This window comes from Leptodactylus fuscus, chromosome 3 (assembly GCF_031893055.1).
Source record: "Leptodactylus fuscus isolate aLepFus1 chromosome 3, aLepFus1.hap2, whole genome shotgun sequence".
Taxonomy (NCBI): Eukaryota; Metazoa; Chordata; class Amphibia; order Anura; family Leptodactylidae; genus Leptodactylus; species Leptodactylus fuscus.
The window spans coordinates 184082894-184095884 of NC_134267.1; the positions used below are offsets into that span (position 1 = coordinate 184082894).

General features: G+C 43.3%; 2 protein-coding genes across 3 annotated transcripts in view; one reads left to right on the top strand and one right to left on the bottom strand.

Moving 5' to 3' along the window:
• CLSTN2 (calsyntenin 2) overlaps positions 1–12991 on the top strand; it is a 722481-nt gene that overhangs the window by 449561 nt on the left and 259929 nt on the right. The gene's annotated exons all lie outside the window — the stretch shown is intronic.
• The window catches only part of LOC142196914 (protein spinster homolog 1-like), a 28405-nt gene continuing 24246 nt past the window's right edge, over positions 8833–12991 (bottom strand). Inside the window, exon 13 of the mRNA XM_075266894.1 lies at positions 8833–8864. Within this exon, the coding sequence (XP_075122995.1) occupies positions 8833–8864 (32 nt within the window). The remainder of the gene's footprint in view (positions 8865–12991) is intronic.

A 12991-nucleotide genomic window follows, 5' to 3' on the forward strand; every position in this document is an offset into this window, starting at 1 on the left:
TGCAGAAAAGCTGCTTTTTGTGGAAGATTTTTCGGCTGTTTTTTTGAGCCAGTCAGGAGTGGCTTGAAAAGGAATGAGAAATATAAAGGAAGCTCTTATACTTCTAGCTTCTGCTGACTTTGGTTAAAAAAACCTGTAGAAAAATCTGCAACAAAAAGCATCTGTCCTGCTATGTGGGGCCTCAGACTATGAACTGTTTTGCACAAAGTTTTTTTTATGCCTTGCTATCTCATATTTACTTGTGACCTGACTGTGTGTAAAAAGTCAGTATTTTAAGTCTCTGGGATGTATAACCTTTTCAAAATGTCAGTCGTATCTATCTATTCTTTTTTTTTTTTTTTTAGTTAACTTAAGAATATAGAATACAGTCCTGGAGAAATGGCTCAAACCTTAAAGGGAGTCTGTCAGGTTCAAATTACCTCCAAAACCAATAACAGGGCCATGATTTTGCCTTTGTAGGGGCAGAAACCTAACCTTTGCAGCCTCAACCTGTCAAAGCAATGCAGAGATAATCATCTTTGTTTGGATATACAAGTCAGCCTGCAAGTTCACTAGGACTTGATTTGTTAGATTTTGTTGAGGTCAGCCATGACGCTTTCATGGAGGTAGAGACTGAGTATGTCATTTACTGCTAAAGAGCTACTATTTCAGAGGGGAGCCTGGGCACTTATGACTGTCTATAAGCAAATCTGGGTAAAAAATATGCAAATCTATTCTCCAAGATCTAATTAGGAGAACAGTGCCTCTGTATGCTGCCCTCTAGAGGACAGCCTCCTTAACATCATGCATGACTCAGTTAATAAGCCTACTAGTATGATGCGGATTTCATTGCCAAATTAGTATCTCTGATGCAGCAGAGCTGAGTGTGCAGCAGGGTTCACATCTCTGGTGTAGCAGTGCTGACCGGCTGCATCTCCGGTGTAGACGAGCTGAGCGCACGGCCAGCACTGCTACATCTCGGCATAGGAATGCATTGACCAGCATTGATTGGCCAAATGCCATACAGAGTATAGCATTCGGCCAATCAACGCTTGTTCTGCCAGAAGAGGCGGAGTCTAAGATTGGTCCACAGCAGTCTCCATTCTGGTTTGATCTTAGACTCCGCCTCCTCACAGACGAGCTTCTGGCAGAACCAGCATTGATTGGCCGAATGCTGTACTCTGTATGGCATTTGGCCAATCAACGCTGGTCAATGCATTCCTATGGGTAAAAGTCAGCTCGTGCATATTGCAAGCTGACAGGGATCCCGACCAGATAGAGCCCCAAAGAGCTGGGTGAGTGACATTTCCACCTTAATAAAGGTAATCCCTAGCTAATCCTGCCTGTATATCTATCCCTGTCTCAGCCACATAGTTCACAGTCTCAAATTAATCAAATGTTAAATCCACCATTCGTCTAAATTGGAGGACACCTGATTTAGCCAGCCAATTACTTTTTCAATGCCTCCGTTATCGTAGTTCCTCTCCCACCTCCCCTGCGCAGTTATTGGAGCAAAAAAACGCCAGGGAAGGTGGGAGGGGATACAAATTTTTAGTGTGTTTGCCTCATGGTATTCAATTAGAATCGAATAGCTCGAACGGCCTGATATTCCATCGAATATCTATTCGATCGAACAGTGTTCGCTCATCTCTAGTTGAAATGTTTTTCATTATTCTGATCTCTGAGGATTAGAAAAATGGAAAAAAAGCCTCTTGCAATGATACATACAAATAGAGGACATTTCTGTTGTATCCATTTTGTGAATTTAATGTAAAATTAAAACAGATGATCCTTTCTGCCAGGTCTTATTTCAAATGAATGGACTTTTTTCTGTCACTTTTTCAGTATTTCTGAACCTCTGATGGATCAAAATAACAGAAACCTTTCATACTGATGTGAACTCAGCCTAATACAGCATGCTCCAATTGTGTCTTTTTGTGCTCAGTGTAAAGCAATGTGTCACTGAAATCTGGGATTCCAAATGCCTGGACCTTCAAGGAACTTGTAGCCTTGTGGTCATTGTGACAAAAAGAGAGGATAGATAAGGTATAGAGAACATGGACATGTCAAAATGGAGTAGGCGGGTATAACCAATGTAGTTAATAAATTAGGTAAATACTAGAGATGAGCGAACACTAAAATGTCCAAGGTTCAAAATCCGATATGAACAGCCGCACACTGTTCAACTGTTCGAACGGATTTCGAACCCCATTATAGTCTATGGGGGGAAATGCTCGCTTCAGGGGTACGCAAAATTTGATAAAATTACACTTACCAAGTCCATGAGTGACAGTCGGGCTGGATTCTCCTTGAAGTCTTCTCCCGGCGAAGCGCCCCCGCGGCGTCTTCCGGCTGGAATTCACTCTGCCTAGGCATTGGGGCCTAGGCAGAGACGACTGCGCATGCGAGGGCATGCCCGCGCATGCGCAGTCGGCTCTGCCTAGGCCGGATGCCTAGGCAGAGTGAATTCCAGCCGGAAGACGCCGCGTGGATGCTGCACGGAGAAGACTTCTAAAGGTAAGAGAAGAACCAGCGTTGATTGGCAGAATGTATAGTATTCTGCCAATCAACGCTGGTTCTGGATCGAACCTTAAACTTTGAACAGCTAGTAGTGTTCAATCGAGGACGAGTATTTCGAATACCGTAGTATTCGATCGAACACCTACTCATTTGAACGCTACTCGCTCATCTCTAGTAAATACTATTAGAATATAGGGGGGCATCCAAGATCTCCTGAGTTTTTCATGAATGCCAGACTGAATGGAATATTGTTTTATCTTCATGTTCCATCTTCACCGAGCAACCCAAAGTCATTTTTAATTATGGCAATTTAAAGAGGGGACATGAGCCATTCATTTCTAATGCCATATGGGTAGCCCCACTGGCTCAGTGGTCAAATACTAGGTTTGCATCTGACCAAAGACATAATCTGCAAGGAGTTTGTATGTTCTCCCCTTGTTTTTGTGGGTTTCCTATCTCATACCCAAGTCATACTGAAAGAGAATGTAGACTGTGCGTCCTATATGCCTGTAAAGCACTACGAATATGATGCCGCTATACAAGTAAGTTAAACAAATAAACCAACAAAAATACTGTTTTAATTAATGGATTGTTGGATCTTAAGAATGGGCGAGGAGTAAGGAACGCCAAGCATAGCTACATCTCTGTCCTAGTCATCCCTGTGTAGTGTAAAACAAAAGTTTAGCTAAGTCGACAAAACTCTTTAAAGCTGAATTATAGTCTGGTCCTAAGATGAAAATAGTTATCCAACACAGTAGGATATATATTGGAACACATCAACCACTACAGATATTCTTCTTGTTTTTTTCCCTTTATTTAGCACTTTTTCTGATTTAAGCAGAGAACATTTTCCACCTCGGGAGATGCTTTTAAAGGTGTTGTGCGGAGATTTTGGAATCTGAACAGATGCCTGTTACCCTTTTCTATTTAACGGGATCTGGTATTGTTCTGTTATCAATGGTATCCCGGTAAAGTCAAACAAATAAAACATATATCTAACAAAAGCCAGACCCTCCAGCAACCCAAGGGTGGAAGGTCACGATGAGAATACATATTGCTTACTGCTTCATAACCTGAATTTACAGTCTCCAGCAATTCCTGGTAAATAAAGTGAGAGCCGCTCTCATTATTTACACTCTGCTAAACAAGGTTATTGTCTTTCTCCTTTGGACTTGCTCATTGGTGCCATTTCTTTTAGCTGGAACACTAAACCAAATTAAAGCCCCCTCATAAATCCGTCCTCATAAAATGTGTTTTTCACCCACATATCCTACTCTAGAGATTTGAATTGAGTTTTCATCTAGAGACATATAATAGTCAGCCTGGATTATATTCTGAGCAATAATTTCCAATATCCTTGGCTGTGGTAAAAGAGCAATGTCAATAAAACACTTAACACATAAATACATTTATCATTGATATCAGTTAACACAAACGCATGCGAAACAACATGTCATAATGGGTCAAAATAATAATAGAAGATACATTCACCTTACTGATCTCCCACTTATCCATTACTATGATATTGGGCTCCATTGCTCTCTGCATTTCCTACTGCAACAATGATGTGACCCTTTTAAATCACTTAAAGGAATTCTTCTGTAAATACTTACTGTGGGGTTTTTAGGCACCAATCCTAAGGGTTCAGGTTAGGGATAAGCAAATCGATTTGGTTTAAACTGGAAATTTTTGGGGTTCACCATCCATGAAACACTTCAGACCCCAGAGTATAATAGGTGGAGACAAATAGTTCTAATCACCTTGCATCACCTCTGCTTGGCATCCGGCAATTCTCAGACATTAACTTCAGACCGACTTTACATGCCCTGGGGTCACCACTGAGGCCTGTGATTGGGCCTCAGCATTTACGTGGGGTGCTCTGACATCTTGACACTATGATTCAGGCTTTCCAAAATGCCAAAAAAGCAGTGTAGAGGACGCTGCAAGAGTGCCCAGGAAAGGTGAGGTAAGGTGACTGTAACTCTGTTATTTTTACTCACCTCCTCTGGGTCTCCACTTTTTACACTCTGGAATCTGAGAAGGTTAGTTGAATCCCGTTTAGTTGAAGCATATGAAGTAATACTATGTTGGTAAACCATGAGAGATACAATATGTCATGAAACATATTTCTAAGGGATAATTCCTTTTCTTTAATAAAATAATGTGTACCTGTTAGTCTTTATTCTATTATAATTACATTGCTATGTATCATTCTAATTAGAGATGAGTGAACACTGTTCGATCAAATACATATTCAATTAAATATCAGGCCGTTCAAGGTATTCGATTTGGAATCGAACACCACGAGGCAAACGCAGTAAAAATTTGTATCCCTTCCCACCTTCCCTGGTGCTTTTTTTGCACCAATAACTGTGCAGGGGAGGTGGGACAGGAACTACGACAACGGAGGCATCGAAAAAAATCGGAAAAAGTAATTGGCTGGCTAAATCAGGTGACTTCCAATTTAGACGAATGGTGGATTTAACATTCGATTAATTTGAGACTGTGCACTATGTGACTGTGAGACAGGGATAGATCTACAGGCAGGGTTAGCTACGGATTAGCTTTATTTAGGTGTGAATGTTACTCACCCAGCTCTTTGGGGCTCTATCTAGTCGGGATCCCTGTCAGCTTGCGATATGCGCGAGCTGACTTTTTTTCCCATAGGAATGCATTGACCAGCGTTGATTGGTTGAATTCTGTACTCTATATGGCATTCGGCCAATCAATGCTGATTCTGCCAGAGGAGGCAGAGTCTAAGATCGGTCCACAGCAGTTTCCATTGTGGTCTGATCTCAGATGTAGCAGTGCTGACACAGCTCTGCTACATGGAGAAACAGCAGAGCTCAGCACACACACCAGAGATGCAGAAGAGCTGAGTGTGCAGCAGGGTTCAGCGCACACTCAGCCCTGCTGCATCTCTGATGCAGCAGAGCTGAGTGTGCAGCAGGGTATAAAGCACACTCAGCACTGCTACATCCTGTAGCAGTGCTGAGTGTGCGTTGAACCCTGCTGCACACTCTGCTCTGCTGCATCTTGGGTGTAGCAGAGCTCAGCGCACACTTGGCACTGCTACATCTCCACTGTTGAAACTCCTGGTGTATGTGAGCCATCGGTTGGGTGCGGTTTCTCTGGTCAGCACCCGTCAGTCTCTATCTCCCAGTTTCGGGGGTCTGAAGACTCGGGGCACATTCCAACAATCACCGTTCACCTTCCACTTTGTAATCACATAAGCCACTGTCTATTTTGGGTAATTCAGTTCGCTTGCTATGTCCCTTAAGGATCGACCATTTCTGTGGTACCCCACAATTACCCCTTTCTCGAAATCGGACAGCTCTGCCCTTCGTGGCATCTTGCATGCGACTAATGCCAATACACTAATGCCAATGCCAATTTCCTATTTAATGGTGGAAGGCATGATTTACATCACAACCGCAGATATCTTCGTTTGCATGGGTGTTCAAATACTTATTTGTAGACAGTGTATAATGGTAACAATTACTCTGGTTTCTATGTAACATATAAGCTATGTTCACACGGCTGAGTTTGAAGCGGAATTTGAGGTGGATCTTATTTGCTTGCGTTGTTAGTTGATACTGAGTACTGCTGTTTAGGTTTCTTGTAACCAGAATAAATCCCAAGTCCTTTGTTGCTTTTGGTCCCCAGTGTTGTTACTGTATATTTAGTGTACATGCAGCAATATAATTACAGTAGGAAAATTGCATTATTTTACATTTGTTGACATTAAAGGGATTTTCTGACTTTTTTTATTGTTAGGTAGCACTGCTAAAGGAGCCATAAAACATAAAAAAAACTTTACTCACCTCTCCCAAGGCCTCCAGATCTCAGGTTCTTTGTGCCCGGTGGTTAGTGATGTCCCGTTTGTACTAAGTGACCACAGTGACTTCTTCACAAATGGTATGTCACAGCAGTCATGTGCTATTTGTGTATAGGTAATGACACCCAAGGAGAGGTGAGTAAAGCTTTTTTTTAATGTTTATGGCCCCTTCTGTAGTACTATTAAACAAAAAAAAAAAAAAAAGATTCATAGCACTCCTTTAACCACTTCAGTACCGGGCCAATTTGTGGTCCAGGACCAGACACATTTTAGGTTTATTTTGTATGTGCGGTTTTGAGGTCTGTAAAATTTTTCTCGTATATCTTAGTCAACTAATTTTTGCGTCTTTTTTCGGGGACACATAGAGCTTTATTTTTATCTTATTTTTATTTTCAAATGTGTTCTAATTTTTTTTATATCCAGGAAAATATAAACAAAATAGGAGGGAAATTGTGTCTGGTTTTCAATTTATAATTTTTTTTTTATTTAATAAAACAAAGTGTCACTGAAAAACTTTATAAAATAGTTTTTCCTCTCCGTTACGGTAATTTTTATTTTGTATGGTGTCGTCGGGGGCGGGGCTATAACCTTTAATAACGGCGTTTTATTAGCGTATTATTTATTTATTTTTTATTATTATTTTATTTACATTTTTTTAAAACTTTTTTATTATATATATATATATTTTTTTTTTTCCAGATTGTGTCCCCATAAGGTGATAAGAGACCTTTGGGGGCATCTGATCACTTTTTTTTTGTACTTGAGGCTGATTTCTCCTATAACTGGGGCTGCTGCATTTAGCCTCAGTTGCAGGAGAAATCCAGCCTTCTGCACACTGTATATACAGCTTACTGAGCTGATCTGGGGTCCTGTAGGACCCAGCAGCTCTGGCAGGACACTGAGCCCGGCGGATCACATGTCTGCCGGGTCAGAGGGCAGCTGATTTATGGCTGCGTCCATAGCCGTGTATACAGCGCTCATTGAGCGCTGTATACACAGCAATCGAGAAGGCAGGGGAGGTAATAAATCTGCCCTGTCTTCTCTCTGGGAGCTCCGGCTGAAGTTACAGCCGGCTCCTAGTGAAAGCAGCTACACGATCTCCGTGCAGCTGCTGTGTTCTGGTGGACGTACAGGTACGTCCGGTCAGAACTAGACAACCACTATCCGGACGTATATAGTCTATGGGTGGTCCGGAAGTGGTTAAATGCCATCTGCCATGTTTATGCCCATGTTTCAACCTTATAAAGGTTATGTAATATTTTACAGCCAAGGGAAAAGATAAGACAGGAACCATCCTAATATCATGTGTATAAAAAAGAGGGGCTGATCTTACACAGCAGCCCCCCATTCTTGCTCGTAAATGGAAGTCCGAAGCACGGGACCTTCTATGACACCTTAATAGGACATACAGATAGAAGCTGTCTTTATAGCATGGATCCTTTACAGTCTTTTACTAATTATTAGCACTTTTTCTGGTGTTAGTTTTGGTCCTTTAATAAGGATTCCTTAAATCTGAAAGTACAGAGAAGAAAACATTTAAATAATGACTTGGTTACTTTTTAGAGAAAGTTTAAGAATGACAGTTCTATAGTGACTTGGAATCATAAGTATGGCTCCAGATATAACTTTGTAATAAAGGAAATGTACTAATTAATGTTATACTGCTGGCTCCTGCTTGTATTACAGTTCTGAAATGCTCAGTTTGACACTGCCATTATGAAAAAGAACAGTTCCTACAAGACTTCACGTCTACTTCTATAACTATAAATTACAATAATACCGTATTTTGTACTTTCCAAATCCCGTCACAATTATGATATGGCGATCACTAAAATACAGACAGTCTATCTATCAACGATCTATCTATGGATCTCTCTAGTGTTTTCTTACTTTACATACATATATCTATATTTTAAAGGGATTCTGTTACTAGAACCCATTTTATCAATCTAACCCTGCAGATAGATAGGTTAGGGTCACTGGAATCAGTGTTTTCCCCCTTGTGAATCGATGCCTCCATTGCTGGTTTTCTTACAAAGCAAGGGCTTTATTATTGCTCCAAAGAGTTGGAAATATCTTATCTGCTCTGAAGAGCTCATTTGCTTGTTGAAATCAGGAGTAATATCTTTTCAACAAAGACACCGATTAAAGGGATTCTATCATTAAAAAAAAAAAAAAAGTTTTAAATGAAAACCACATAGGAATATTCTTTATAAATGCCTCATCTCTTACCCTTGTAGGTCCGCGCCACCATTTTTGAATTTTTCTTCATTCTTCATTGTGCTCAGAAAGTACAGGAGGCATTCCCCCTGTGCCCTGAGCACAGTGTTGACATCCATTTCAGTGCCACCTTTCTTCTGCTCCATCTCCTCGTGCAAGAGACACCACAAAATGGCCAACAGTTAGGCTGTTCTATTGGCTATTTTGCCATTGTCTCCTGTAAGAAGAGGAGTGAAGAATGAAGAAAGGCAATGGAATGGATGACAATGCTGTGCTCAGAGCACAGAGGGAACATCCCCTGTGTTTTCTGAGCACAATGAAAAATTAAGAAAAATTTTAAAAAGGTGGCAAGGTCCTTCAAGATAAAGATAAGAGATGAATAGCCTTTATAAAGGATATTCCTATGTGTTTTTAGTTTAGAACATGTTTTTTGATGATAGAATCCCTTTAACAAGGGGAAACGCTGGTGACTCTAACCTGTAGACCTTGCTAATATGTTAGATTCCAGTGATAGCCACCTTTTAACATCTTTGTGGTTATCCAAAATGTGATTGAGAAGCTAGATTGACCTAGCAAGAAAAAAAATAACTAACACCAAGTACATACATTTCAATTGCCTTTGCACCTGTGTTCTCTGTTGGTCTTGAAGTGATCATAGAAATATATCATTCACATGACCACTGCCATCAGTCACAGGCCTCAACAGTGACACTTACATGTACAGTATGACGTGACAGCTGGGACTAGCGGTTGCTTACATTATTATTATTATTATTATTATTATTATTAATAATAATAATAATAATAATAATAATAATAATAATAAATGTTATTTATATAACGCCAACATATTCCGCAGCGCTGTACAATTTGTAGGGTTCAAATACAGACAGATACATAACAAAGAATGTCATTTCACACAATGGGACTGAGGGCCCTGCTCGCAAGAGCTTACAATCTATGAGGTAGAAGGGGTGACACAAGAGGTAGCAACTAGAGATGAGCGAACACTAAAATGTTCGAGGTTCGAAATTCGATTCGAACAGCCGCTCAATGTTCGTGTGTTCGAATGGGTTTCGAACCCCATTATAGTCTATGGGGAACAGATACTCGTTAAGGGGGAAACCCAAATCCGTGTCTGGAGGGTCACCAAGTCTACTATGACACCCCAGGAAATGATGCCAACACCTCTGGAATGACACTGGGACAGCAGGGGAAGCATGTCTGAGGGCATCTAACACACCAAAGACCCTCTATTACCCCAACATCACAGCCTAACAACTACACACTTTACACACTCAATACCACCTCTCTGACAGTAGGAAAACACCTTGAAACATGTGTATTTGGCACTTGCAGTGAGGAGAGCTTGTCACCAGCAGTGAATTTGGACCTTGTAGTAAGTTGAGGTTGGCACCAACATTTGTTTTGAAAATCAGGGTGGATTGAGCCTCTAACCAGCAGAGTTTGGGCAAATTCATGGTGGAGGGAGCCTCTAAACACCCCAGTTTGGGCAAATTCATGGTGGAGGGAGCCTCTAAAAACCCCAGTTTGGACCAATTCATGGTGGAGGGAGCCTCTAACCAGCCCAGTTTGGGCAAATTCATGGTGGAGGGAGCCTCTAAAAAACCCAGTTTGGACCAATTCATGGTGGAGGGAGCCTCTAACCAGCCCAGTTTGGGCAAATTCATGGTGGAGGGAGCCTCTAAAAAACCCAGTTTGGACCAATTCATGGTGGAGGGAGCCTCTAACCAGCCCAGTTTGGGCAAATTCATGGTGGAGGGAGCCTCTAACCAGCCCAGTTTGGACCAATTAATGGTGGAGGGAGCCTCTAACCAGCCCAGTTTGGACCAATTAATGGTGGAGGGAGCCTCTAACCAGCCCAGTTTGGACCAATTAATGGTGGAGGGAGCCTCTAACCAGCCCAGTGTGGACCAATTAATGGTGGAGGGAGCCTCTAACCACCCCAGTTTGGACCAATTCATGGTGGAGGGAGCCTCTAAACAGCCAAGTTTGGACCAATTCATGGTGGAGGGAGCCTCTAAAAACCCCAGTTTGGACCAATTCATGGTGGAGGGAGCCTCTAACCAGCCCAGTTTGGGCAAATTCATGGTGGAGGGAGCCTCTAAACAGCCCAGTTTGGGCAAATTCATGGTGGAGGGAGCCTCTAACCAGCCCAGTTTGGACAAATTAATGGTGGAGGGAGCCGCTAAACAGCCCAGTTTGGGCAAATTCATGGTGGAGGGAGCCTCTAAACAGCCCAGTTTGGACCAATTCATGGTGGAGGGAGCCTCTAAAAAACCCAGTTTGGACCAATTCATGGTGGAGGGAGCCTCTAAACAGCCCAGTTTGGGCAAATTCATGGTGGAGGGAGCCTCTAAACAGCCCAGTTTGGGCAAATTCATGGTGGAGGGAGCCTCTAACCAGCCCAGTTTGGACCAATTAATGGTGGAGGGAGCCTCTAAACAGCCCAGTTTGGACCAATTCATGGTGGAGGGAGCCTCTAAACAGCCCAGTTTGGGCAAATTCATGGTGGAGGGAGCCTCTAAAAAACCCAGTTTGGACCAATTCATGGTGGAGGGAGCCTCTAACCAGCCCAGTTTGGACCAATTAATGGTGGAGGGAGCCTCTAAACAGCCAAGTTTGGACCAATTCGTGGTGGAGGGAGCCTCTAAAAACCCCAGTTTGGACCAATTCATGGTGGAGGGAGCCTCTAACCAGCCCAGTTTGGGCAAATTCATGGTGGAGGGAGCCTCTAAACAGCCCAGTTTGGGCAAATTCATGGTGGAGGGAGCCTCTAACCAGCCCAGTTTGGACCAATTAATGGTGGAGGGAGCCGCTAAACAGCCCAGTTTGGACCAATTCATGGTGGAGGGAGCCTCTAAAAACCCCAGTTTGGACCAATTCATGGTGGAGGGAGCCTCTAAAAAACCCAGTTTGGACCAATTCATGGTGGAGGGAGCCTCTAACCAGCCCAGTTTGGACCAATTAATGGTGGAGGAAGCCTCTAAACAGCCAAGTTTGGACCAATTCATGGTGGAGGGAGCCTCTAAAAACCCCAGTTTGGACCAATTCATGGTGGAGGGAGCCTCTAACCAGCCCAGTTTGGACCAATTAATGGTGGAGGGAGCCTCTAACCAGCCCAGTTTGGACCAATTAATGGTGGAGGGAGCCTCTAACCACCCCAGTTTGGACCAATTCATGGTGGAGGGAGCCTCTAAACAGCCAAGTTTGGACCAATTCATGGTGGAGGGAGCCTCTAAAAACCCCAGTTTGGACCAATTCATGGTGGAGGGAGCCTCTAACCAGCCCAGTTTGGGCAAATTCATGGTGGAGGGAGCCTCTAAACAGCCCAGTTTGGGCAAATTCATGGTGGAGGGAGCCTCTAACCAGCCCAGTTTGGACCAATTAATGGTGGAGGGAGCCGCTAAACAGCCCAGTTTGGGCAAATTCATGGTGGAGGGAGCCTCTAAACAGCCCAGTTTGGACCAATTCATGGTGGAGGGAGCCTCTAAAAAACCCAGTTTGGACCAATTCATGGTGGAGGGAGCCTCTAAACAGCCCAGTTTGGGCAAATTCATGGTGGAGGGAGCCTCTAACCAGCCCAGTTTGGACCAATTAATGGTGGAGGGAGCCTCTAAACAGCCAAGTTTTGGGAAATTCATGGTGGAGGGAGCCTCTAACCAGCCCAGTTTGGACCAATTCATGGTGGAGGGAGCCTCTAAACAGCCCAGTTTGGGCAAATTCATGGTGGAGGGAGCCTCTAAAAAACCCAGTTTGGACCAATTCATGGTGGAGGGAGCCTCTAACCAGCCCAGTTTGGACCAATTAATGGTGGAGGGAGCCTCTAAACAGCCAAGTTTGGACCAATTCATGGTGGAGGGAGCCTCTAAAAACCCCAGTTTGGACCAATTCATGGTGGAGGGAGCCTCTAACCAGCCCAGTTTGGGCAAATTCATGGTGGAGGGAGCCTCTAAACAGCCCAGTTTGGGCAAATTCATGGTGGAGGGAGCCTCTAACCAGCCCAGTTTGGACCAATTAATGGTGGAGGGAGCCGCTAAACAGCCCAGTTTGGACCAATTCATGGTGGAGGGAGCCTCTAAAAACCCCAGTTTGGACCAATTCATGGTGGAGGGAGCCTCTAAAAAACCCAGTTTGGACCAATTCATGGTGGAGGGAGCCTCTAACCAGCCCAGTTTGGACCAATTAATGGTGGAGGGAGCCTCTAAACAGCCAAGTTTGGACCAATTCATGGTGGAGGGAGCCTCTAAAAACCCCAGTTTGGACCAATTCATGGTGGAGGGAGCCTCTAACCAGCCCAGTTTGGACCAATTAATGGTGGAGGGAGCCTCTAACCAGCCCAGTTTGGACCAATTAATGGTGGAGGGAGCCTCTAACCACCCCAGTTTGGACCAATTCATGGTGGAGGGAGCC